General features: G+C 46.6%; 1 protein-coding gene across 2 annotated transcripts; it reads left to right on the forward strand.

Moving 5' to 3' along the window:
- Nucleotides 1–27,207, forward strand: Prpsap1 (phosphoribosyl pyrophosphate synthetase associated protein 1). 2 transcript variants are annotated; one of them, XM_047546241.1, is made up of 10 exons: nucleotides 1–328; nucleotides 3,717–3,769; nucleotides 7,695–7,761; nucleotides 16,757–16,929; nucleotides 18,329–18,444; nucleotides 18,894–18,949; nucleotides 19,580–19,725; nucleotides 25,013–25,083; nucleotides 25,775–25,921; nucleotides 26,474–27,207. In XM_047546241.1, the coding sequence occupies exons 1-10, from the start codon at nucleotides 156–158 to the stop codon at nucleotides 26,630–26,632; spliced, it is 1,161 nt and encodes a 386-aa protein (XP_047402197.1). In that variant the 5' UTR covers nucleotides 1–155; the 3' UTR covers nucleotides 26,633–27,207. The 2 variants fall into 2 exon arrangements, with proteins under 2 accessions (XP_047402197.1, XP_047402198.1); XM_047546242.1 differs by lacking the exon at nucleotides 7,695–7,761 and having other exon boundaries at nucleotides 257–328.

The following is a 27,207-nucleotide window of genomic DNA, read 5'->3' on the forward strand; positions in this document are numbered from 1 at the left end:
GGCTCGGCGGGAGCGGCCGCGGCGCAGAGCCGGAGGGCGGGGTCTCGCCCCTCCCGCGCGCTCCTTTCGGCGCTTCCCGCAGCCTCACGCCCGCCTCACAACCGCTCCGGGTCCTGCCCCGCGCGGGCGGCTGCCACCGCGTCTCGGGCCGGACGATGCCCAAGAAGCTGCTGCTGCTGCCCCCGCTGTCCGCGCGCTCGGCCTTCCGCGCCCCGCGAGCCCGCCCCGCCGCCGCCGCGCCGGCCATGAACGCCGCCCGCACCGGCTACCGGGTCTTCTCGGCCAACTCCACGGCCGCCTGCACCGAGCTGGCCAAGCGCATCACCGAGTAAGCGCGCGGCGGGCCCGGAGCCTGCCCCTCGGCGCCCCGGCCCCGGGCGGTGCTGAGCCCGGGTGCGCGCCGGGGCAGGGCGCGGCCCCGCTCCGCGGCCGGAGCTGCCCCCTGGAGCGGCCGCCGCCGGTCTCTGGGCTCGCAGCGGGGGTGGGGGTCGTGGGCCGCAGCACACCCCAGGCGGGCGAAGGGCAGGGCGAAGGAGGCCCTAGGCGCGCCTGGGCCGGGCTGGGCGCCGCGGCCGTAGGCCTAGCCATGCTCTCTGAGGGCTTGAGGTTGGGTCGTTGCTTTTATGAACCTGCGGCCTTGAGTGGCCTTTGGAGTCCGACAGCTCTGAGACGGCCTTCTCTGGCTTGCCACTTATCAACTCGGTGACACCGGGCAAAAGACTTGATTTTTCCAGAACTTGTCAAATGGAATGATTCTGCCTATAGGGCAGGGGTTTTGTGAGCATGACTGAGATAATGAAGATCAGATGCATAGCAGAGCAGGGTCTCCTAGTGGCCCTCTGACAATGGCCTGTTTACTAAGCCCAGACTTCTAATAGGGAAGAACCTTACAGCAGGAACTCTTTCCAAACACACTTGTTGGGAATATAAAACGTAAAGTGAATAGTCTGTCTTGTAATATGTAGTTATTTCACATTTTAAACAGTTTACATTAGGTATCCTGCATGAATTTTCAGGGTTGACATTCATGATGTTTGAAAATCTAGATGGAACTGTAGAAGAAAACAAAACTTCAGTCTTTTTTTTTTTTTTTTCAGCTGATTTCAGTTGTAGTTTTGAGATTGGAAGAGTGTAAAAAACTGTCGTTTTGCAGTCTACCTGATTGCTATTTCTAAGCCTTGATTGTTTCTCTTAAGAGGCCAACTAAAATACTAACTTTAAATATGAAGCATGTGTTTGTTTACATTGGGTCAGATTTATGACACATGACCTTGCCTGAGAAAACTAAGGGAGAAGGGCACATTTAAAGACAGTGGTTTTTGTTTTTATGTTAGATTCTTCACTGCTATGTTCCTGAAAGGTTTGAATTCACTGTAAACAATAAATATTTGTAAATACTTACCTGCTCCATATTTTATTTCTTGTAACTTTGTGTGTGTGTATGTACTTTTTAATTTTTTTCTGTGCTGGGGTCAAACCCAGGGCCTTCCCCAGGCTAAGTTAGCCCCCTGTCTCTGGGCTCCACACCCAGCCTCTCCTTTGCATTTTATTTGAGGAAGGAGTTTTGCCACTAAACAGGGTTGAAAGATAAATATATGTATATATTGGTTGACCTTTGAGGTTATCATATTTTATTTCCCTGATTCTTTTCAGCTCTGAATTTCAGGCAAGGATCTTTGAACTTTTTTCCCCCCCAATACCGTGGATTGAAGCCAGGTGTACTCTGTCACAACTACAGCCCCAGCTCTTTTTATTTTTTGAGACAGGATTTCACCAAGTTGCCCAGGTTGGACAATTTGTTATCCTCCTGCCTTAGCCTTCCAAGTAGCTGGGACTATAGGTGTGTACCACCATGCTCAGACAAGGATCTTCAAACTTTTGATTTTGCACTTCAGTCAGCAAAAAAGAATTGGGTGCCTTACATTCCCGGGATATATAAGTCACTCGTGTGTTGTACCTAACCCCCAGGTGCCCTGCATGCAGCCTGTATACTGAGCAGCAGCTTACAAGTCTATTTACATGCATTCTACTTTACCACAATCTGGGGGAGAGAGGCTAGAGGGTTGTTTTTTTTTTTTTTTAATTTTGGTAAAATGTACATAATATACAATTTACCATTTTAACAGTTTTTTTTTTTTTATTTTTTATTTATTTATTTATTTTTGGTACTGGGGATTGAACTCAGGGCCTTGTGCTTGCGAGGCAAGCACTCTACCAGCTGAGCTATCTCCCCAGCCCTTAACAGTTTTTAATTACACAATTCAGTGGCATTAAGTACATCCACAGTGTTTGAGCAACAGTCACTGCCATTTACGTCCAGAACTTTGTCATCCAAACTCAAAGCCTGCATGTGCTCACGAAATACTAACTCCTGTTCTCCGCTCCTGTGACCCTGGCGACCTCTGTTCTGCTTTCTGCCTTTATGAATCTGCCTGTTGTCGGTACAGCCTATGAATGGGGTCATACACCATCTGTCCTTTTGTGTCCAGCTCATTTTACTCAGGTTTTTTTCGAGTTCCATTTGTGCCTTAGCACACACTCAGAGCTTCATCCTTTTTAGGGCTGGTAAAGTTCCGTTGTGTGCGTGAGCCTGACTGGAGTGATTTTAAGTAAATTCTACCCTTGTGTCATTTCACTTGTAAAAAAACAGTGGTACTAACTGACAAGGACTTACACACTTAAACCACCACTAATTTCTTGGCATTTTGTAGTGCCCAGTGCTATTCATATTTCTCTGGTCAGTTAAAAATGGCTTTTTATGCTTGTTTTATTCTTACCAGGATCCAGGCAAGATTCATACTACATCTGGTTAATGGCACTGAAGTTCCTTTTCATCTACATGCTTTTTTCTGGTGGTGGTGCTGGGGATTGGGCCAGGGCCTTATTCTAGGCAAGTGCCCTCCCATTGAGCTACATTCCTCGCTCTTTTTTCTTTAATTTTATTTTGAGATAGGAACTCCTTAAGATGCCCAGGCTGGCCTCAGGCTTGTGATGCTCCTGCCTCAGTCACCTGAGTTGTTGGGATTATAGATGTGCACCATCATGCCCAACTCCATTGAGTCATTTTATGTGTGACTTGTGTTTTTGGAGTCATTGCTTGTAACCAGGTATTTGGGAATGATTTCCCAAGACAACTAATACTTAAATCACTGGGCATGGTGGCATGGGCATGTAATCCCAGCTATCTGGGAGGCTAAAGCAGAAGTATCTCAAGTTCTAGGTCAGCCTGGGCAACGTAGTGAGACCCTATCTTAAAATATAAAATGGATAGGCAAGGTAGTTCAGTGGTAATGCATACTGGGTTCAGTTCCCAGTGCTGCAAACACATAAAACCATAAAACTGTAATCTCAGCTACACAGGAGGCTGGGGCAGGAGATTGCAAGTTTGAGGCCAGCCTGGCAACTTAGATCCAGTCTCAAATTTTTAAAAAAGGAGCTGGGGGTATAGCTCAGTGGTAGATCCTCCCCCACCCCTTCAATCCCCAGTACCAAAAACACAGTGACCCTAATGGTAAATATGGGTTGTGGGCTTTTTCCAGTAAAACTGTTATGAAATGGCACTCTGCTTAGGGAATGGGTGGGATTTTAGCTTAGGCTTGGGTTAAGCGCAGTCTGGTTATTTGACTCTTTTTTTCTGCTAAAACATGTGCCTGAACTGGATTTGCCTAAGAAGAGAATTCTTAATTGCCATTTGTCTTGTTTTATCTGTGCTCTAGGCGTCTTGGTGCTGAGCTGGGGAAATCTGTTGTATACCAGGAGACTAATGGAGGTAAGTTGGTGTTTCTTGAAGATCCTTTCTTCCCTGAGCTGTTGAATCAGCTGGCTAAAAGGCAGATGTCTCGCAGGTTTAATAGTGATGTCAGAGATGCACATTGTCATTCAGTACTTCCCTTTAGATCCTGACTTTTCGTTCTCTTCCATTAGTGACTCCTTTCCTTTTTGTCCATGATGTAAATATGGATCTGTTGTTTTAGAATAAAACAAGGAAAGATGTAGAGAATGTTTCTTCTTGTACATCAGGTTGTATTTCATAAATACTTCTTATGTTTATCTGTCTCACTGCTCATTAAATGACATCAAGAGGGCTGGGGAGTTGGTAAAGTGCTTGCCTTACAAGCACAGGGCCCTGGGTTCGATCCCTAGCACCGCAAAAAAAAAAAAAAAAAAAAAAGACATCAAGAGCAATTGGGTACTAGGTATGATGACTTACTAAAAAGTCTTCTTGCTGGGGAGATAGCTCAGCTGGTAGAGTGCTTGCCTTGCAAGCACAAGGCCCTGAGTTCCATCCCCAGTATCGCGGTAGGGGGGAAAAAAAACAAAACAAAAAAAGAATTCTAAAAAGTCTTTAAATTTTCTCCACCTTAAATTTTTTTCCAAGTCTCCTAGTCTCTCACTGGTGACCCATTTTTGTTTCCCATTTGGTGGTGTAGAGAGCTGTACCACAACATTGACAGGTAGTGCTTGAAAGCATTTTGCTGAGGGCCAGCGTTGTCTCTTTTATTGTTGGGGTTGGCGGGGGAGTACCAGGGATTGAATTCGGGGCCACTCGACCACTGAGCTGCAGCCTCAGCCCTGTTTTGTATTTTATTTAGACACAGGGTCTCCCTGAGTTGCTTGGCACCTTGCTTTTACTGAGGCTGGCTTTGCACTTGGGGTCCTCCTGCCTCAGGCTCCTGAGCCTCTGGGATTACAGGTGTGCAGCACCATGTTCAGTTAATATCCTGGATCAGAAGCCTCCCCGCGGGGCCAGGTACTTTTAGCCTGTAGTGCCCCTATCCATTGCAAAGGCAAATTAGCATACAATAATTGAAAATTGCTTCTTCAAAATTAAAAACCTAGGTGCATGACTGTGCTTCCCTTTCTCTTTCTAAGATGTAGCTAAAGTAACTTAAGTAGCTTAAGGTGAGTTACCAATTCACAGGGATGTTTGGGGTCTAAACTGGCCAAGCACTGCAGAAGGAATGTGTGGTTCAGTGGGTTGTGTGGGATGCACGCATTCCCAGACATGTTTCAGTCCCTGTGTTTTAATTTACCACCTGGCCCCTTCATCCAGCTTCTACATTTAGCAGCTTTTTACTTGACTTTATTTATTTATTTTTGGTATCAGGGATTGAACCCAGGAGCATTTAATCATCAAGCCACATCCTTAGCCTGCCCCCCTCCCCCCCATTTAAAAATATTTTTAGTAGTGGATGGACACAATACCTTTTAATTATTTATTTATTCATTTATTTATTTTTATGTGGTGTGAGGATGGAACCCAGTGCCTCACACATTAGGCAAGTGCTCTACCACTGAGCCACAGTCCCAGTCTCCCTACCCTTTTTTTATCTATTATTTTGAGTCGGCCTTGCTAGGTTGCTGAGGATGGCCTTGAACTTGTGATCGTCCTGCCTCAGCCTCCCAAGCAGCTGGATCATAGGCGTGTACGGGAGCGTGGCATACTTGGTGACTGAGAACTTTACTGCAGAGGATTCAGAGGCGTTAGTATTCATAGTCTGATGCTGACTCTGGATGGGCCAGGTACTCTAGCAGTCTCCCCTTAGATCATAGAGTGACATTTGGCTATGCCGTGAGATGACGTGCTTGGGGAGATGAGGAGGGAGCCTTCCCAGCCTTCTGTCGGGCGTGGCCCTCACTGTCTCCCTTTGGAGCCATAGCATCCAGTGGGCCTTTCCACTTTCATTTCCAGCCTCTCTCATTCATTCATTCACCTCCGTGGGTGATTATTCACTATACCATTATTACCACAGTACTGGGGATTGAACCCAGGCCTCGTGTGTGTCAGGCAAGCAGTCTACCACTGAGGCTACATTCCCATACCTTTCCATTTTTTATTTTGAGACAGGCCTTGCTGAGTTGCTCAGACTGGCCTTGAATTTACAATCCACTTGCCTCAGCCTCCTGAGTAACTGGAGTTTCCACCATTTTTCTTTTTTTTTTTTTTTCTGGGTGCTGGGGATTGAACCCAGGGCCTTGTGCTTACAAAGCAAGCACTCTACCGACTGAGTTATCTCCCCAGCCCCACATATTTCTAAAATACAAATATTGTTAACTTATTACTCCTTTCTTATTTCCTTATACTTTATCCAAAATGCTTGGGACCAGGAATGTTCCAGATTCGAGTTTCCCAGATTTTGGAATATTTCATATGGACTACTATTGAGCATCCCTTATCCAAAAACCTGAAATGCTCCAAAATCCAAAACTTCTTGACCATCATCAGCACTCAAAGTTTCAAGTTTTGGAGCATTTTGAATTTGTGGGTTAGGGATGCTCAACCCGTGCTAACCCATAGGCTGAACTCCAGTCTGCCTAACTGTCACATGGGGCCCTTTGGGATCCTCTTCTGCCTCCTCACCTGCCTGGTCTTCAGTCACATCCACCGTCATGTTTTGTGCACTTCCCCTGCCTCCCTGCGGACATTCTTGCCCTGCCAGTTTTCTCACAGAAGCCAGCCATCTTTTTAAAACAAGTCAGACCCTTCTCAGCCTCAGATCATCCAGCGGTTTTGCTTTCCTGTCACACTTAGAAGAAAATTCAGAGTGCCTTGTGGTTGGGTCTCTGTTGGCTTCCTGACCTCTGCCTACCTCTTTCCTTCCAGTTGCTCTGCTTTCCAAGTGACCGAAGTGACTGCCCCTCTGCCTGGCACGTTCTATCCTCCTTCCTGGTCTCCCCATGGACTCCCACACCTGTCCTCCCTATGTGTTTCAGCTCCAACTCACTTGACGCTCTTCCTGCTGCATTGTTCTTTCTTTTCTCATGGCTGGTCTGCCTCTGGCATGGTGGTTTGGAGGGGTAGCTAGCCTTTGGCATTGTGTTGTCTCTCAGGGTCCATCTTTTGGTCCTGGTCCTCTGCTTTAGGACCTCAGTGTTTGTTGAAAGAATAATAAGGATGTTAACCTTTAACCTCTTTATTTGCTATGGACTCTCCCCCCTTATTTATATAAGTATCTTTATTTCGTTGATAGTTTTGGGGATGTTTTTGTTTTGGTTTGGTTTTTGGTTTTCTTTTTTGTTTTTTGACTGAGGCTTCTTGTGAATTTGTTGGTTATCTTCTGTTTTTTCTTTCTTTTTTGCACAGCATATCTGTTATCTTTTGTTTTTTCTTTCTTTTTTGCACAGCATTAGAGATTGAACATAGGGCCTCACACATGCTAGGCAAGAACTCTACTGAGGGCTGGGGAGATAGCTCAGCTGGTAGAGTGCTTGCCTTGCAAGCATAAGGCCCTGAGTTCGATCCCCAGTACCGCAAAAAAAAAAAAAAACTCTACTGATCTCCGCTTCCCCACCAGTCCTTTTTATGAATTATTTATTTATTTACTTATTCATTTTTTAATACATTTTTCAGATGTTGATAGACCTTTATTTTATGCATTTATTTTTATGTGGTGCTGAAGATTGAACCCAGTGCCTCACACTTGCTAGGCAAGTGCTCTACCACTGAGCCACAACCCCAGCCCCTAAATCCTAGTTTTAGATGGGGTCTTGAGTCCTCCTGCCTCAGCCTCCCAGATAGTACCCAGCCAGCTGGATGGTTCTGATGTGTGTACTTGTCATTCTGGATTCCATCAGGAATTGACTTTGTTTTAGCAAGTGAAGTTTTGGGGTCATCTTTGCTTTCTTTTGCCAGCTACTAATCATTGCATCGTGGAATGCTGCTCTTAAAACTTGAGGACATTTCTATTTTTCAGAAACAAGAGTTGAAATAAAAGAATCTGTTCGTGGCCAAGACATTTTCATTATTCAGACAATACCCAGGTAAGAGTTAGCACTATTTGATGAATTCCTTTGCCCTCTAAAAACTTTAATGATAGAGTTCATTTTTTTCCATGTGAGCAAGTCAAGGTTTTCATAAGTTCTAAATTTGTCAGCATGTTAAATGCTTCCCAAACATTTCTGGTCTCCTGGAATTCCCACTGTTTGTTGCACTGTACTGTTAAGAATCTACTTGACCATCTTCCCAAGCATTGAATGCCTCAAGGATAAATATCTTATTTCCGTGTGCACTGAATCTCAGCCAATGTCTGCCAGCTCAGTTCTGCTGAAGAGCTTCCTTCTTGTTAAGCACACTGTGCAATTGCTCATGGTTCACACCTGTGAGACAGTTTTGCATGGCCTCTTTTTTTTAATTTACTCTTTGGTCTTCTAGGGATTGAACCAGGGCATCATGAATGCTAGGCAAGCCCTCTGTCAGTAGGCCACCTCCCAGCCCGGTGTGCCATTTTATTTTGCACTGTTTGCCTTTTCTGGCCATTGCAGTTACAGATGGCGTCACCACTCCTTCCCATAGGGCAGGAGGCTGACCCAGGAACTGTCTTGGCCTGTGGTCTTCCATCTGGGATTCCCTGTCTTCTCATTGCCTGCACAGAAGATGGGAATGTCTTGATCACCTTTGGATTCCTAAGGCTTTGTCAGTATTAAGGATGGTACTGGAGCTGGGTGTAGTGGGGGGCACTCTTGTACTTTGGGAGGCCGAGGCAGTGGGAGTTGCAAGTCCAAGGCCAGCCCGGGCAACTTAGTGAGACCCCGTCTCAAAGTAAGAAGGGCCAAGGATGGAGCTCAGTGGTAGACCCCTGTACAGCATGCTTGGGCCTATTGGTCCTTAATACTACCCCCCCTGCCAAGAAAAAAGAAGAGTGGCACTGAGTACCTGTGGTGTCCAGGCACTTTGTTGGTTTCACATGGAATCCTTATGTTTTACCTGACAGGTATTTTTGCCCCCACTGAGGGAATTGAGAAGGCTGGGTCTGTAGACCAAGGACAACAGGGTCGTGGAGTAATATACACTCAAATATAGAAAAATCCCCTACACAGTATAGCTGGCAGATAATAAATAATTTTTTTAGTGCTATCTTTCTGATCATAACACTAATAATGTTAATCACTAAAAATACAGGCAACTGATTATGGTGGTGCACACCCATAATCCCAGCAGCTCTGGAGGAGGAGGCAGGAGGATCGAGAGTTCAAAACCAGCCTCAGCAACTTAGTAAGACCCTAAGCTACTTGGCGAGATCCTGTGTCTAAAAAAGGGCTGGGGATGTAGCTCAGTGGTTAAGCGCCCCTGGGTTCAATTCCAGTAAAAAAAAAAAAAAAAAAAAGGAGGATAAAAAGAGTTAGGGATGTGGGTTAGTGGTAGAGTATTCCTGGGTTCTATCTCAAGTACCAAAAACAAAAACAAACAACAAAAAAAGGCATATCAGTATAAAAGAGCTACCTCATCTTTTAAAAATTCATTTTTTTTTTTTTTTTTTTTTTTGGTACCAGGGATTGAACGCTCAACCACTAAGACCACATCTCCAGCCCTATTTTTTTATTTAGAGGCAAGGTCTCACTGAGTTGCTTACCACCTCACCATTGGTGAGGCTGGCTTTGAACTTGTGATCCTCTTGCCTCAGCCTCCTGAGTCACTGGGATCACAGGTGCATGCCACCAGGCCTGGCTAAAAATTCTTGTGTGGCGCAACCATCTCTGCTTCTAATGCGGTGGTGGGAATGGAACCAGGGCTTTACACGGGCTAGGCAAGTACTCTCCCTCTAAGGTCCACCTCCAGCCCTGGTGTGGCCCCTGAGAGCAGGCTGGCAACCCGATGGCTCACCAGCCCACATGTTCAGTGTGTAATTCCCGTGAATGAGGACTTTACCTTCTGTAACCACAACAAAGCCATCAGATTATTTAACACATAACTCTGGGCCATGTTAGTTCTGTCCATTGTTGCAGTGATGTTTGAAGCAGATTTTTTTTTTTTTTTTTTTAAAGATATTGACATGTTGCTGGTTACTGTCAGGATGATGAGATCGAGGTCAGGCATCTGTGGCAGAGCCAGGGTGAAGCTGTGTCTTGCCATCCTGCTGCGTGGCTTCATGTGGATGCGCTGTGTTCTATCCAGCAGTCTCATGCCAGCTTGTGTCTGCTGTGCTGACTCAGCAGCGAGTGAGCACGTTGCCTGTGTTACCAGCACATTGTAGGAAGATTCCAAGAAATGGTGTTGCTATTTGGAAGGTTCGTGCATTCGTGTCTGTGGAGATACGGCTGCACTGATAGATATGTGCATTCTGAGGTTTTGATAGATACGTGCCTCTCCTGGTGACAGTCTTTTTTGCTTAGCTGGTTTTGACATGCATCTTGGGAATGAGGAACATCTAGGGACCTGCCTAGACACCCAGAGAAACAGATGATGCACTGCTTTTCCTAGCACTGGACACAGTGCCTTGAATTTGGAAGCACTGGGCAGTCTTGTCGCACACTTCCAGTCTCAGAGTCACTTCCTGCCTGGAGTGACTTGTATTTTCTCTTGTGACTGCTCAGTTTTTTATTTTAATTTTGAAATTTAAAAATTATTTTTAATTGTTAATGAACCTTTTATGTTATTCATTTATTTATATAAATGGTGCTGAGAATGGAACCCAGTGCCTCACACATGCTAGGCAAGTGCTCTGTCACTGAGCCACCACCCCAGCCCGACTGCTCAGTGTTGATACTGCGTGATCCCAGTTTGAGGAAGCCTCGTACTGTGTTTTTCCCGGGTGGATGTGCAGATTACAGAGAATTACAGGTCTTTTTGGACCATGTAAATCTAGAGATGGGAGTGGCACGTAGGAGATGGGTAGCACATAGCTGGCTGGGAGAATACAAACTTCCTTTTGGGTGTCATCCAAGAAGGTGAGTTGTTCTAACTCCATTACAAGCTGCGGGTCCCACTGGACAGCTGACTGCGTGATCCACTTTGAAGCCAGGCGGACACCAGAACTCGTATGCTGAGGTTGCCGTACGTCCTTTATACCTGTTCTTCTCTTCCTGGAGATGTGGCATGGCTGGTTCTTCCGTTCAGATAGGCATCTGTTTAACTGGCACCTCGTCACAAGAGGACTTTGTAGTCATTTTCTTGTCCCTTCATAGGGAAGATGCAACTTCCCTGAAGTTCTGTGTTCAGCTTGAGATGCACGCAGCAAGGGAGCTTTGGTGCAGAGCGGCTGTGCAGCCTTCGCGCTTGGCCTGGTTTTCTGGTAGTGCATAGTGAAGGTGGCACTGTCGCCACTTTTGTCCTCAGATCCCTGGGTTCTGTAGGACAGAGAAAAGAGCTGCATGTGGCCCTAGGCCCTTGGCTCACCAGAGCTCTTTTTTTTTTTTTTTTTTTTTTTTTTGCAGTGCTGGGGATAGAACCCAGGGCCCTGTGCTTGCAAGGCAAGCACTTTACCAACTGAGCTATCTCCCCAGGCTCTAAGAGCTCTTTATTGAAGCTGGAGAAGAGAACTCTCCTTTTAGCATAGGCGGGCCAGCTTTGTTGTCAACGCGGAGGTCTGAGTCCAAGGGCAGTGCTGCTTGCAAAGTCCGTTCCTTTCCCTACCTGGATAGCAGAGAATGTGTGCCACAGAGAGAACCATTTGGAAATCTCGTGAGCACCATCGATTACATCAGGGCCTGAAATATGGGTGCCTTCTGCTCTTCTCCAGGGAGAAGCGAGGTGTGTCCTGGGTGGTTCTCATGTCTGTGTGTGAGCAGCCATGCCCTGGGTGCCTTTGTTCAGCTGCTAGTTTAGGAATCATCCCAGTCAGGAGGAGTTGGGCTTATGACCTTCTTGGATTGGAGACCACGTTTTGTTAACTAGTCCACATGACGTCAGTGACATTAGTGACTGAGGAGCTTAGGAGCTGTCTTTCCCACTCTCTAGGATTGAGGACGATTTTGGGAGCCAGGAGGTTTACCAGGTTCCCTTTCACTGAGAGTGGGGAGAGTCGAGTCTGGGCTGCCTTGGAAGGGTGCTGTTCCCGGGCTTTGTGTGCGTGGGGCTGGGATTGGATGCAGGTCTCATGCGGGCTCGGCCGGCGCTCTTCCACTGACCTCAGCCCCAGCCCTGGATCGACCTGAGAAGCCTGAACGTTTTTATAACATCTTTTCCTGAGCCTGTTGAGTATTTTTTTCTCTATGTTTCTTATGATTTTACTTTTTTCCTTTTTATTGTTTTTTCTTTTTTAGGCTCACCCATTGTACACATGAAGTCATAGAACGCTTGACTTTGCATTTTCGGTGTGCATTTGTCCGTTTGAGTTTGTGTGTGTGGGTAGAAGGACAACTACAACCACACTTTTCTCAATCATGTGTCCCCTCCAAATTTCCATTAGAACACAAGGTCCATGTGGCTAGAGACTTGTCCTGTTCACGCTTTTCATAGCACCCACAACAGTGCCTGGCTGTGTGAAAGAATGGGGGGTGGGGGGGAGAGTGTGTGTGTGTGTGTGTGTGTGTGTGTGTGTGTGTGTTACTAGGGATTGAATCCAGGGGCTCTCTGCCACTGAGCTACATCCTTAACTTTTTTTTTTTTTTTTTAATTACTTGAGATTATTTTTTTAAATAGCAATTCTTTTTTTAAATTATTTTATTTATTTATTTTCATGCAGTGCTGAGGATTGAACCCGGTGCCTCACACATGCTAAACAAGTGCTTTGCCACTGGGCTACAGCCCCAATCCCCATCCTTATCCTTTTTTAAATTTTATTTTGAGACAGGGTCTTGCTGAATTGCCTAGACTGGCCTCAGACTAGTGATCCTCCTGTCTCAGCCTCCAAGTGGCTGGGATATAGGCATGTGCCCCCTCATCTGGCAAGTAAAGGGATTTTGACCTTCTATGTCACTAGCATATGTAGTCCCTCAAGTTCTTGTGGAGTGAATTAATAGAATACTCTGCATAATTTTTTTCTGTCTTTTCTCATCTTCACATAATTGTGATTCTTTTGTGCTGCTCTTAGATCTCAGCAAGGTCCTTCCTTTCCCACTGGATACTTTGATATTCCTGATTGTAACTCAGACTGCCTTACCATGTCATCGTCAGTGTGGATTCACAGTCTACTGTCATGGCAAGAAAGCATTCACCATTAACAGCATTGTCCTCTGTGATCCCTTTGGGTGTTCCTGGTCGTCCTAAGCTAGTAAGCCAGGATACTGCTGTTAGTATAGAAACAGTGTTGTGGATGTGGTGAGAGGTTGCATTTTATATAATTATTGGTCTCAAAATCATGGTAGCCAAGAGTGCGCAGTATAAATATTTAGTGCCTACAGTCCAGAGGAGTCCTGGGGCAGTGTGTAGACCGTACTTTGCAAGTGAAGGATCATCAATGAGCAGGTTTCTTTCAGGGAAGGGACAGAAGCATGGAAAAGCAAACTGGTTAATGGATAGTTGGGAAACATTTTTGCAGTTTTTTTTCTGCTTGTACCAAGAGTGTTAGAAAATCTGACCAAAGGGTTCACAGGTGAGCATCATAGAAAGACTTGTGATGATTTTACATGTCTCAATACACAGAGGCCCTTCCCCTTGAGGAAGGAGTGGGGGTGCTGCGTGTGCCTCTGAGACTGGAGTCTGTCCCTCAGGTGCAGGGCGCAGAGACCGTCTGAGGTTCCAGAAGCCACAGTTCTTCCCAGTGGCTCAGCGTGGCGATCAGAGCAAACCCTGGCTCACCTGGCAGTGTCTTAGGGTGGCAGAATGAAGAGGGGAGGGAAAACTGGGAGAAAGGTCCAGGAGAGCGGAGGTTACTGGGTTTGCCACAATAAACCAGTATTTTTATTGCTGAGTATGGAACAAAGTATAAGTCAAGAACACGGAGAGCCGGGCGCTGTAGACACACCTGAGATCCCAGCCACTGAGAAGGCTGAGGTAGGGGGCACAAGTTCAGGGCCTGCCTGGGCAACTTAGTGAGACCCTGTCTCAAAAAATAAAACAGGCTGGGGATGTGACTCAGTGGTTAAGTGCCCCTGGATTCAATCCCTGGTACCAAAAAAAAAAAAAAATTTAGTTTTTTACTCTGATCTGCTAACTACAGAGATGAAGGAATATGTCTTACAGATTTTTCTTTGGGGAAAAGGGATGCTGTCAAAGTAACAGCTGATTCTAAACAAAAACTTAGACATTCAGGTTAGCTTAGTTCCTGCTAAGGTCTCAACCCTTTTCTTGGTGCTCAAAATAGCTTTTGAACTCCTGAAACCACTTTCAGAATGTGCAGCATATTTCTTTTCTTTTCTTTTTTAAGATGTTGATGGACCTTTATTTTATTCATTTATTTATATGTGGTGCTGAGGATGGAACCCAGTGCCTCACATGCTAGGCAAGCGCTCTACCACTGAGGCCCAGCCTCAGCCCTGCAGCATATTTCTTTTGACTAGACCAATAATAGCTTTCAGTTGTTGAGGGTAGATTTAAGTTTTGGAAAGGGCGGAAGGCCATTCTGAATGAAGTGAGGATACTGGTGATTGGACTGTGTCCAACTGATCCCAGAAATTCCAAATCCACTGAGCCAGGAACTAAGTAAAATAAATGCAAATCTTAAATTTTTTAAGAGACAAGTTTCATGTTTATGTATGGTTTCAGCCTGTTGATAAAAAGTAAGACAGGTCATTAAAATACCATAGGCAACTTAGTCGCTGAAGACGATTGATAGGCACACCCCACCCCTCCCTTCCCCAGGCTCCTGTTACTTCAGCTCCTATGTGCCTGTCTGCAGCAGTGCTGAGCAGTGTGATCAGTGCATGTATTGTGTCTGCTGCCTCATCTCACCTTGTTTTGTTTGTATTTTGTTGTCCTGCGTTTGAATGCAGGGCCTTGTGCACACTGGGCAAGCTCTCTACCAGCCCTCATGCTGGTTTTTGTCTGTCCAAAGTGATAGAGCAGTGGGGCCAAGTTCAGTACAGGGTGTGACTACCCAAGGAGAGGAAGCCCATTGGCCAAGCAGTTAAGATTGTCCTACTTAGATACAAAGACTACAAGAACTAGCCAGGATGTACTTGGAACATTCTTAGGGACAGATAAACAAAGCAGAGGCTGCCAGCCAATTTCTCTTCACCCTGCTAGCCTTCAGAGCACTGCCTGTGTCCAGTTTGTCCAGTATCTCTCCAGAGAATGGGTCAAGCCAGTGTGACAAAGTCCCCTTTGTCACCTTCCTGCCCAACAAGGGATGGGGGTGGGGGCTTGGAGACTCTCCTTAGCCTTGGGCAGGAGGATGTTGAATTCCTTAGGGAGGTCGTGAGGAAGAAGGAAAAGTGAAAAATGAAACCCGTGTGTGAGGAATCGACCCTTAAGGAAAGGGAAGTCACCCTGAAAGAAGCCTGATCAGAAACTGCCTCTCACTCCCTGGGCCTCCTTGGGATGACTCCGCAGACTTTAGCTATCACACAGTGGTGTATCATTCGTGCCATGCCAAAGCCAGCTGAAAGCCTACCACTCGGATACTCTTCCAGAGTCTTTTAAACTAACTGCAGCTCTGGCTATGTTTTGGATCTAGCCTAAGAGGCCACACACAGGAGAGCTTTTGTGGGACCTCACAGTGTCACACAGTGGAGGATTAGGAAGTGCTCTGATTGTTTCTAGGGTCACAGCAGCCTGTGGAGGAGGTGTGGGGTCTTTTCTAGTGTTGTCTACGGTAGAAGCCTTGCTTCTCTGACTTCCACCCTCTGGTGCTGTTCAGGCAGGCTTCCGGCTACCCTGCAGAGCTCTCCCCTCAGGCTGGTGATTTGAGTGGGGAAGGGAGGCCTCTGTGGAGTGGGGGCTCCTGCCTGAGCTAGAGGTGTTGCTTGGGACAGTGGGTCTACTGTCAGAGTGGAGGGAGGGCCTCACAGTTGCCCACTCCCAGATACGCTTCTGCCGTCATGAAGGCAGAGTCTAAATTAGAAGAGACTGGGAGGAGATGGCCTGATTGTCCTTTAAGCCAAAGTGTTTCTCTGGACACGTATTTCATCCAGTGACCTACTCAGCCAACATTGGCCAGGTCCCTCTTGGGTGGATGGCAGGATGTGGATTCAAGGCCTGGTACCTCAAGAACCCGCTCCTCCCCGGGCTGGGAACTGGCTACTGGGAGAGGACCATAGTCCTCGCCCCAGACAGGCGGTCCTGAAGAAGCTTGGAGAGTCCATGGAGGGAGACTGAGGCACAGGTGGATGTGGGGAGGGCATCCTGACAGACTGCAGAGTTCTTGTACTCAGGGCTGAGCCCACCATGGCTCGATCAGCTCCGCAAAGGGTAGCAGCCCACATTCGTGACTGGTGGAACTTTCTTCTAGTGTCTTTCAGGGCCATATTTCCTTCTGTAATCTTTGCAGGAATCTGCATATCTTAGGTAAAGAAGGGACTGGGTGACCGGAGGCTTTTGAAAGGCTCCAAGACCTCCCTGTTCCATAAGAGATCAAGCCAAGCGCAGTGGCATGTGCCTGTCATCCCAGCAAGTCTGGAGGCTGAAGCAGGAGGATCACAAACTTGAGGCCAGCGACAGCAGTGTAGACTCTCTCAAAATAAAAAGGACCAGGGATGTAACTCAGTGGTTAAGCACCCCTGGGTTCAAGCCCTGGTACCAAAACAAAAAGAGATCAGATCCTTTCTGTTAATCACAGCAGGCAGGTTTCTCTTGGCATTCATGAGTCTGAGTCTGGATCTCTGGGAGGGTGTCAGCAGGTTTCAGGTAACCATGGCCCCCAGCAGCTCCCTGGAATGCCACTGCAAGGATTGTGTCACCAGCATGACAGATCCAGGTAAAGGAGAGTTGGTTGATTGTGCTGTGGGTTCGAATAACCACAAATGGAACCTGGGGCTGACTCAGCCATAGAGAGCAGTTGCTGTGCTTTTCCCTGCATTTGTGGGTGCCATGACAAGCCAGGCAGTGATAAGATCCCTTTGGCACCATCTTGGCAGCCCACGTTACGTTGCTGAGGTTGAAATCCTTCCTGGGGGTTAACGCCTAGAATTCACCCCATAATACACATTCCAACCATTTCAGAGATGTAAACACAGCGGTGATGGAGTTACTGATCATGGCTTACGCCCTGAAGACGGCCTGTGCCAGGAACATCATTGGTGTCATCCCCTACTTCCCCTACAGCAAGCAGAGCAAGATGCGGAAGAGGGGCTCCATCGTCTGCAAGCTGCTGGCATCTATGCTGGCCAAAGCGGGTGAGTGCGGGAACCCGGATGCTGGGCTGCGCCCCTGCCTGGGCCTCTGGTCTGGAGCCTGCTGCTTTCTGTGTTCACTGGTTACTTTGTTGCTCCCGTTGCTTGGTTGGGCTGGGGATCTGTGAGCCTAGGCAGCTTGTACCTTCTTCCTTTTCGTTGCATTCGGGAAGGGCACTGCTTGTGGTTGCTCTGACCTTGGGCTGGGCTTTGTGGTTCTGTCCCTTTTCTTCCATTTCATCCTGTATTCAAACTGTCTCTGGCAGGCTTGGTATTCTTGTACAGTCTTGAGCTTTGGGACTAGAGTTATGTGTGTGCCTTAGCATGTTCCTCTTATGTTCACAGAATGAAGACACTATTTTTCTTTTACTGCTTCCTTAGTTTATGTACTCTTCCTTCCTCTCATCCCTGGTTGTCTTTCAGCCCATTTCCATTGCTTTTATTTTCCTTATGTAGTGGTGGCATACCCTCTGGCATATAATCAAATGTAAAAACATCTTACACTTACGGAATTTTTATTTGCTTGACCCCTATTTAAAATCCTGGTTCCTTGCTGGGTATGATGACACCTATAATCCCAGCTCCTTCAGAGGCTGAGGCAGGAGGATTACAACTTCGAGGCCAGCCTGGGCAACCTAGTAAGACCCATCTCAAAAAAAAAAAAAAAAAAAGTGGGGCGTGGTTGGGACAGAGGTCAGAGTTCAGAGGTAGAGGATTATCCAGCTTGTCTGAATCCCTGGGTTCCCTCCACCCATCTCCAGTACAGTACAAATATGTATAAATATATATTTCATTCTTCACTCTGGAGGTTTTGCAGTGATTCTTGACTGTTCTCAGTGTCTTTATACATGTATCCTTTTCTGTTCAGCCCTATTGATTATTCTGAGTATGTTTTCAATAAAGTACTTCTTAAGCCGTTCTTTTGTCACATATAGAAATTAACCTATCCATTAGCATTTTATCCTTGTGTTACATGAATTTTTCTTGTTTGTGTTTCTTTGCTTTGCATTCTTGTTCCTTTCTGTTGCAGCCAGTCCTTTACTAAAGGCCTTCCTGTTTTTTACATCCATTATTACTTGGCTATTTATTAATTCACATTCGGATTTTTGCTTCCACCTGGTTTCCCCTCACTGTTCAGGACCAGGCTAATGGTGAGAGTAGAGGGAGCACACTTCTCGGCCTAGCTCTGTCCCTGTGGAGGGGCACAGACTCCTTGGCCTTAGGCTGAACAGTTCTTCAGCTCCTTAGGTTTTACTAAGGTTGTCAGCAAGTCTGTAACTGCAGCACTGGCTCATAGTGTCCCCTGCCTTCAGCTTCCTGGTGGGAAACAGGAGTTGATCTGCCCACTGAGGCCATTAACTTGTAGGGGAGAACTTTGTAATTTTTTGTTTTAAAATTTCAGGTTTAACTCACATTATCACTATGGATCTTCACCAAAAGGAAATACAAGGCTTTTTCAGCTTTCCGGTGGACAACCTTAGAGCCTCACCTTTCCTGCTTCAGTATATCCAGGAAGAAGTGAGGAGCCACCAGCAAACACCCCTTGTCCTCAAAGAGTTCCAATTTAGTTTTTCTCTGGCACCATATTTCAGGATTGAAAGGCACACGCAACGCTCCCCCCTCAGTCTTAATGCCTGCAGCAGCTGGATAACCTCAGACTCGGCATTTAGTGGTGCAGGACCATATTTTTAAAAGACGTTAAAAGCAGTTTCCTAATAAGTACCTTTAGCAATTCACTTATGTTTTCTAGAATGAAAGTTTTAAAAATTATTTTTTACCTTCCTGATTTAGCAGTACCTTTGCAAGGAAGTTAATTCATAAATAATGAAAAAATTTAGTTGTGTGAAAGAAATTCTGGCATATTTGATTGCTAGTATGGGTGATTGATAAGAGGAACAAGTGTTATACCAATGTCTAGGAGTTTTTTGATAACATTTCAGTATTTTCTATTTTTTCTCCAAATCTAGATACCAAATTACAGAAATGCTGTCATTGTAGCTAAGTCTCCTGATGCTGCAAAAAGGTAAATAAATCAAATATTTATTTTAAAAAAAAAAGTGGCATGGTGACATGTACCTGTAGTCCTAACACTTGGGAGGCTGAGACTAGAGGACCCATTGAGTCTAGGAGTTGGAGGCCAGCCTATGCAGCACAGCACAACCTTGTCTGGGGAATGAAAAAGAGAAAAGTCCTTTTGGGTGCTCTGAGATTAGAACTGGCTGTTTGGAACCCAGGCTGTTACGGCCAGTACAGGCTGCCAGACTCGAGCTCCCAGCCTCGCAGGTGCGTCTGAGTGCCTGGGTTTTCCTCTGGGAGAAGATGGAGTTCTTCAGGTTCTCAGGAGAAGGAAGAGAGTGCTGTGAGAGTTTTCAGGCAATGGTTTTTAAGACACCATTTTAAACAGTTTGTTCTCCTGAAGATGACAATTAGAATATTGGATAGAACAAAGAAAATAAGCCAAGAAGAAAAATACATTATAAAAAATTGGACAAAGGGTAGAACCAAAGTCACCTAGACTCAACCGCTAATCCAGAACTCTGTTCCTGTGCCCAGCGAGCATTGCGTGCAACCTGCTGGAATTCCTTTGTTCTCGAGAAGTGGAGTGGCGCTTGGGTTTTCTCCCCATCGCCTCCTCTCCCTCTGTTTCTCCTAGGGCCCAGTCATATGCCGAGAGACTGCGTCTGGGCTTAGCTGTAATCCACGGAGAAGCCCAGTGCACAGAGTTGGACATGGATGATGGCCGACATTCTCCCCCAATGGTCAAAAATGCTACCGTGCATCCGGGCCTGGAGTTGCCATGTAAGATTAGCTCTATGTTTTTATTTTATTTATAAATTGGAGAAAATGTTGATAGCTAATACGAATGGCTAGGTGTTAACCCCTGTGTCTGCTGTGCGTGGTTTCTTGCTATTTTTAAATAATGGGCCATGTGTGGTGGTACACACCTGTAATCCAGTGACTCAGGAGGCTGAAGCAAGAGGATCACAAGTTCAAGTCCAGTCTAGACAACTCAGCAAGACCCTGTCTCAAAATAGAAAATTTAAAAAAAGAGGACTGAAGCTGTAGCTCAGTGCCCTTGGGTTCAATCCCCAGTAACAAAAAAATTAAAAGTAAAAAGGACTGGGAATGCAGCTCCAAGGTAGAGCACCCCTGGGTTCAGGCCCAGTACCACAAAGAATAACTATTATTATTATATATCTTTTATTATTACTGAATGGTGGTATTGAAGTTTCCCCTTTTATGAAAGGAGATTGCACGTGGATTTGCAGATTGAGTTAAGGACAGTTAAGCTGATCTAGGTAGCACTTAGCACTCTGTCAAATAATTGTAACTTTAGGAAACAGTTGTGTGTGCAATGGTGTGACATCTGAAGCTTTGTCAGTAAAATGGATGATATAGCAGCCACTGGTCAGACACTGGGTTTTGGCTACCAGGCAAGCTCTGGGCACTTATGTTAGAATGTAGTTCTCTGACCTTATGCCGAGTAACTGCTTTACTCATCCAGTAGTGTAGAAGCTGTTTATTTCCATGCACTTTGAACTTTGGCATTGGGCGCATATCTATATATATATGGATATACATCCATTCTAGTCTTTTTTTTTTTTTTTTTTTTTTTGGTGCTGGGGATTGAACCCAGGGCCTTGTGCTTGTGAGGCAGGCACTCTACCAACTGAGCTATCTCCCCAGCCCTACATCCATTCTAGAAGATAAGTTTAAGGTTTTCAGAGGAAGGAGGTCGTTTCTTTCTGGATCTCGTTGCCAGCCCTCAGAAGCATGCAGCGGTTGGTGGGATGAAGGAGTGCTGTGTCGGGGCCTTGGGAGGTTTATTGGAGGCGGGCTTCTGTCTCAGTGGAGCATTCTAACCTTTCACTGCTGACTTTCCCATTGCTTCATTTTCAGCTTTGGAGAGTTTCACTTAAGAGTAATGTACTTTGGGCTGGGGATGTGGTTCAGTAGCAGAGCACTTGCCTAGCACGTGTGAGGTACTGGGTTCAATCCTCAGCACCACATAAAAATAAATTTAAAAAAAAAAGGTATCCATTTACAACCAAAAATATTTTTAAAAAGGAGTAATATACTTTTTACTTTTCGCAAGCGTGTATTTCTTTTTCTCTCACTCCCACCCACACAGATAGCAGCATGTTGTAGACCTCATTTTGCCGCTTGCTTTTCTCAGTCGGTCACTCCTTCCCTGTCAGTGCATCTGTAGGAGACATCTCGGTCTCTTGCAGTTCCACAGTATTCCATATTATGGATATCTTGTGATTATGGGGGCCCCATAATATTGTTGGGAGGCGTGTAGGTTTTTTAAGTCTCTGGCTGTGAAAAACGGTGCTGCAGTTACAGTGAGCACCCGTGGACCCCTGCTATAGGCCAGGAGCCTCCCAGGGACCAGGCTGTGGGGTGAGACAGCTGGTTCCAGGGTCCCCACTTGGTTGCTTTTAGCATTTTATTTCAGACACAGAGGGAAGGTGGAAAATGCAATGTACACTGTGCTCTCAGTCCTGCACTTCACACTTCTGCACGTGCTAACCCCAAAATAGGCCATTTGAGAGTGAGTTGTGACGGAACGTTCTTTTATTACCAAGGACGTCGGTGTGTATTTCCTAAACACAAAAGGCTGTGTTACATAACCACACTCTCCTCAGCTCGGAATGGACGTTGTTACAGTACTATTGTCTAGTCCACAGGCCTTACTCAGGTTTCAACAATGTCCTTTTAAACAGCAAAGGGGAAAAAAAGAACTTTTGGGGGGCCAGAACCTAATCCAGGGTTGCACATTGCATTCAGTTGTCATTTCTCTTTAGCGTCAATCTGGAATGGCTCCTCCATTCTTTGTTCCTTGTGACCTTGATGCTTTTGAACAGCACAGACCGGTTATTTTGTAGACTGTCCCTTAATTGGGCCATTTGTGCACTCATGCCGAGATTCAAGTTATGCGTTTTTGGCAGGAATAAGGAAACACGTGATGCATCCATTGCTGGAGAGGTTGGTTTTGATCACTTGGTTAAGGCAGGTTTTCCCTGGATGGCTGCTCTTTCTTCTCTTTGTAGTTAATAGTGTCATAGGTTAAGATGCTGTAAATAGCCTGTTTCCTGTTTCTCATCAAACTTAGTATCCAGTGAAGATTCTCGCCTGAATCTATTACTACTATGATTGTTAACAAGTGGTCTTTTTAAATTTTGTATGTATTTTTCTGAGACAGTTTCAATTGCCCAAGCTGGTCTCCAGCTTCTGGGCTCAGGAGATCCTCCATCTGCAGCCTCCCGCGTAGCTGGGCCCACAGGACCACTGGTCCTATTCTGAGTCCATCGTTCCTTCCACATTTATCCTATTGTGAGCTTTCCTTTCTTCCCTGTTCATTCGTTTATTAAGAATGTGTGACTTCATAGAATCCTCTTGAATTCAGTGGGTTAGAATCCATTGCTGTTATTTCTCCCCGTGCTCAGACTGTCTCAGACTTGGCCAAGGAGAACTCCTTTAGGCTCCTCCTTTGTTTTTCAATACTTCCTTATTTCCTGGTCTAACCGGATGCTCCATGTTCTTATACCTTCTTACCCTGGAATCTGCCTCTTCTCCGGGGAACCCTGGCTGCTTTGGTGGAGAAGGTGTAGAAGTCGGGCTTGGGCCCCGGTGTACAAGTTCAGTTGCCAAGCAGTGTGGCCTGTGCCTGACCTGGTCTTGGGCTCTTTCGTGAGTGCGTGTAGTTCAGGGTGGCACCAAGAAGCAAAACAGCTGGGTCCCAGTGTTTGGACGATGTCACCACATTGCCACAGCGTTGCGCAAGGTGAGGGTCTATTCTGAGAACGGTGCTTCGTTAGGTTGCGGTGTCTTCAGGCACTGCGGAAGTGTTTCAGAAGATGCCTCCCTTCAGGGGGCCCTGGCACACTTTGACCATAACCTGCGCAGATGCTGTGGGCTGGTTCCTCTGATTCCCAACTCACACAGACCTTGCCAAGGGAATCCAAAAAGACCTTTTTTTTTTGGCCATGTTGGGAACTGAATCCAAGACCTCGCACATGCTGGGCAAACTCTTGACTACTGAGCCATGTCTCCAGCCCTTTCTAAATTTTATTTTGAGACAAGGTCTTGCTGAGTTGCCAAGGCTGACCTCAGACTTGGAATCCTCCTGCCTCGACCTCCCAAGTAGCTGAGATTGTAGGCATGTGCCACCACATCCTACTTAAAACAGTATTTCTTGTACCTGTAATTGTGCCTTCTAAATTCAGTGTACTTTGTTTCAGTGGTTCACTTATTAAGATGCTGGAATGTTACAACAAAGCCAGCAAATACTTGCCTGTGGGGTCTGCAGCTCTTAGGGAGACAGATAAATTTTGTCCCTTAAACTTGTTCTTTAGAGCAGTAACTCAACCAGGGTCAGTTTTGTCCCCAGAGGATATTTTGCAATATCAGGAACTGGTTCAGGCTGTCACAGCAGGAGAGGTGGGACGTTGCTGCCCCCCCACACACCCCCATGGGTCTAGCCAGAGACCCTGCAGACGCCATATCACACCACAGTCGTCAGCCCAGAGTGTCAGCAGTGCCAAGGTCAAGAAGCCCTGTTTCCGAGTGATTTATGAAAAGTTAAGGTGCGTAAGTGAAGGAGTGGGACCTTGAAGCTCTTGCATTTTATGAGGCAGACTTGCTGCCTCTCTGAGGATGGAGGGGAAAGTTTGGAGATGTGGTGGGTTTTGTGTCAGTGCTTCTGCTAAAGACGACTCACGTTTGCCACAGCAGTGGAAATTAGGAGTTTGAGCCAGGTGCTGTGGTGCGCACCCGTCATCCCAGTGACTCAGGAGGCTGAAGCAGGAGAATCACAAGGCCAGCCTCAGCAACTTAGCGAGTTTGAATGAAAAAAAAAAATGAGATGAAGTTACCTTTTCTGGCTTGCTTTTCCTGGGTTATTAATTTTATAAATGTGATTTTCACCACTGAAGCAAATGTGGCCTTTGGAGCCTCCTGGATAATGTAATGTAAATGTTGATTTGTTTACATGTGTCTTCCCCAACCCCATTTGGAGGTGCTGGGACTGAACTTGGGGCTTTTTACCTGCCAGGCAGGTGCCTGCCAGTGAGCTTCACCTCCAGCCCTCTTTTTAATGTCAGTCTGTTGATGAAGATCACCTTGCCTTTGAACTAGGAGCAGGCCGACGTCTCTGGTGAGGAGTGGGTAACCCGTCCTCCTGGCTCCTCCAGGGAAGAGTGAGGTGGTGTGGTCAGCTGCACCTGGGGGAAGGACCCCATCCTTCTGTAACTGAGGACTCTTGTAAATGCAGCCATTGTTTTACTTGGAAAATGCTAATTTTAAAAGCAGGATGCCGTTTCCCACTTTGAAAACATTGGAGGGCTTTGAAGATATTTTACCTGCTTAACAGGGTGTCTGGCCGCAGGGATGTTGCTCAGCTGTTTTTTTTCTGAGACAGTAATGACTGTCTTGAGGCTCCTGATTTTCAGGAAGTCATTTTGTGAGTGGTGCCAGTCACCTGATGAGGTTAAATAACCAAAACCAGGTGACAGAAACAAAAGGAGGTGAGCCACCTCTCACTGTGTCCCACAGGGTGCACTTAGTGGGAGCACTGGATTCTTCTGTTTGAGTGATGCTGCTTCTCTGTGCTGCGATGTCCCCATCCTCTGCTCTCCAGCTCTCCACTGTGCTGTGCCCGGTGGTGGCCACGGTCACATGCTGCTGTGGCTCTTGAGACTAGGCTAGTCTCAATTGAGAACTGGGTGTTTAAAATGCCCCCTAAACAGCAAAGACTAGAATAAAAAATGTAAAACATCTCAATAAATCTTTATATTGATTCTATGTTGGAATGATAACATTTTGGGTATATTGAGTAGAATGAAATCATTAGTTTCACCTGTTTTTACTTTTGACCAGACTACTGGCAATTCTTAAGCTATCCGCAGGGCTCGCCTTCTGCTCCCATGAGTCAGCGCTGCTCTCGAGCTGATTCTGAGACCCCAGGCTTGTGGAGGGGAGTCTGTGTCACCTGCACCCTGGTTTTGCACCGCTCCCAGGGATGAGGGTGGGCTAACTGTCGACACGTGACTGACAAGTCTTGTGCTTTGTTTTGTTTTGCTAGTGATGATGGCCAAAGAGAAGCCACCGATCACTGTAGTTGGGGATGTCGGAGGACGCATCGCGATCATAGTGGTATGGTGATGTGCGGGGTGGCACTGCTGGCACTCAGCCAGGAGGGGTCCTCTTTCAGGCTTTGCTTCCTTCAGGAGAAGTGGCAGAAATTGTTATGTAGTTGAACAGGGATTGAAACATGACCCTGAGTGTAAAAAACTGTGGTTCCTCCCATTGGGCACTGCAGCCCACCTCAGGGCCTGGGTTCCCTGGGCCAGCTGCCCCATGGTCCTTACACTCTGGGGCCTGGCGATGAACTAAAGATGGGCTGTTCCTGTCACTGGTGAGAGCAGAGTCCCAGGGCCCCTGCACCTGCATTCTGATGTGTGGGCTCTCAGCTCCAAATCTGTGTGCTGGCTAGGGGGTCCCCTGTCATTACAGTAGCTCACTTTATTCTGTTTTCCTGTCATGTCACTTTTTCCTGGGCGAGGAAAAAAAAGTGGGACACTGACTCTGTGGGATGAAGCAGGAATTTGAAAACACGAAAGGAGGCTTAGCGGTCCTTGGCTTGAGCGCTCACGTCATGCACTCGACCGAAGGCTTCACCCCTGTTTCTACCAGGCATGTGAGGCACCGCCGAAGTGCTCCTCGCCATCTCTGGCCCAGGCGCAGGCTCAGAAATCTTCCAAAACCTGGTACAGAGGAGAGCAGGGAGCTGTGTGTCTGGAGACGGGGCAGAGGCCACTTCCTTATACTAACACTGTTCTCACAGGATGACATTATTGACGATGTGGAGAGCTTTGTTGCCGCTGCAGAGATCCTGAAAGAGAGGGGCGCTTACAAGATCTATGTCATGGCCACGCATGGCATCCTATCTGCAGATGCCCCCCGCCTGATTGAGGAATCCTCCATTGATGAGGTGGGTCTGCTTCTGAAGAACGTAGGGCAGGGCTGGAGCAGTCAGTGCACGAGGCTCTGGGCTCTGTCCCAATAAGGAGCGTCAGACATTTAGCTTGAGTCAAGATCTGCTGCTGTCGTTTCTGTGAAAAATGAGATGACCGGGTCCTGTTACGTTGCTCCATCACTCCAGGCTACCTGTGCACCGTGCTTTGTGCTGGCTAGCAGCCTTGTCGGGGTAGAAGTGCATTTAGGAACATATGTTGATTTACATAGATGTGTGTTTCTTTAATATGATTCGACACTTGAATGCTTCCCTGATAACAGGAAAGGTTTGCACAGTGCCGGGCTCCCTGTATCTAGACCATGACATTCCCAGGACTTAGGTCTTGCTTTCTGAGCCATGGAACCTTTCCCTAGTGGAAAGCTGGTTAACTTTAGTTTGTAAAAACTATACTCAGTAGAATGGAGTTTTGTAGCTTAGAACTTGGCTTGTGGGTACTGAATGTGTTTTCTGTCATCATTTTAGAGCACACATCGGTAACTCTTTTATTTTCTACTGCTCTATGACCAGGTGGTGGTGACAAACACTGTCCCTCATGAGGTCCAGAAGCTTCAGTGTCCCAAGATAAAGACTGTGGATATCAGTTTGATTCTTTCTGAAGCAATTCGGAGAATCCACAATGGAGAGTCCATGGCCTATCTTTTCCGAAACATCACAGTGGATGACTAGCTTTCACGGTCGCCCTGGAACTCCCAAGGAAAACATACCAGGCGGAGCCATCAGCTGTGTACAGTGTGTCCTTGCAGGGAGGACAGGACATAGTGTGGAGTTAGCTAGTCTCTCCAAGATCTCTGGGAAAGGGGCCTTCAGTAGTGGAGACGGAGCTAGTAGAAACATGGCACGGCCTTAAACGTGCAGCGTCAGCCCTGATCCGTAAGCGGGTTTCAGCCGCTCTCCTGAAGAGTCTGAGACGCTCCTTGGTACTGCAGAGGAGCTAAAGGCGGATGACGTCTTAGCTCTGTAGCGCTTTCAGTTGTCTCGGCTCTGGGAGTGCAGTGTGACGTTGACCTTGGTCGGGAGCCGTGTCCCTGGCACTCTCTCTCCAGTTGTCCTCTCCCTAATCAGTTTTGCAGAAACCTTTTATAGAGAATCATATCTTTCTTTCAGAATCTGCTGTGCCTGCTTCCCCAGCAGTGAAGCATTGTGTCACTGCTCCCTTCGAAATGTCGGGTGGGAGAGGAGCAGCCACCCCTGGGTATCTGTGTCGCTCTGAAGTTGCAAATAAAAGATCGTTGTCTCACTGG

This window comes from Sciurus carolinensis, chromosome 3 (genome assembly GCF_902686445.1).
Source record: "Sciurus carolinensis chromosome 3, mSciCar1.2, whole genome shotgun sequence".
NCBI classification, from domain to species: domain Eukaryota; kingdom Metazoa; phylum Chordata; class Mammalia; order Rodentia; family Sciuridae; genus Sciurus; species Sciurus carolinensis.

Coding starts and splice junctions, on each gene's coding strand:
- Prpsap1 (XM_047546241.1), top strand. CDS start 156: ATGCCCAAGAAGCTGCTGCTGCTGCCCCCGCTGTCCGCGCGCTCGGCC. Junction 7,762..16,756: donor ATTATTCAGACAATACCCAG/GTAAGAGTTAGC, acceptor CAACCATTTCAG/AGATGTAAACACAGCGGTGA. Junction 19,726..25,012: donor TCCGGGCCTGGAGTTGCCAT/GTAAGATTAGCT, acceptor TTGTTTTGCTAG/TGATGATGGCCAAAGAGAAG.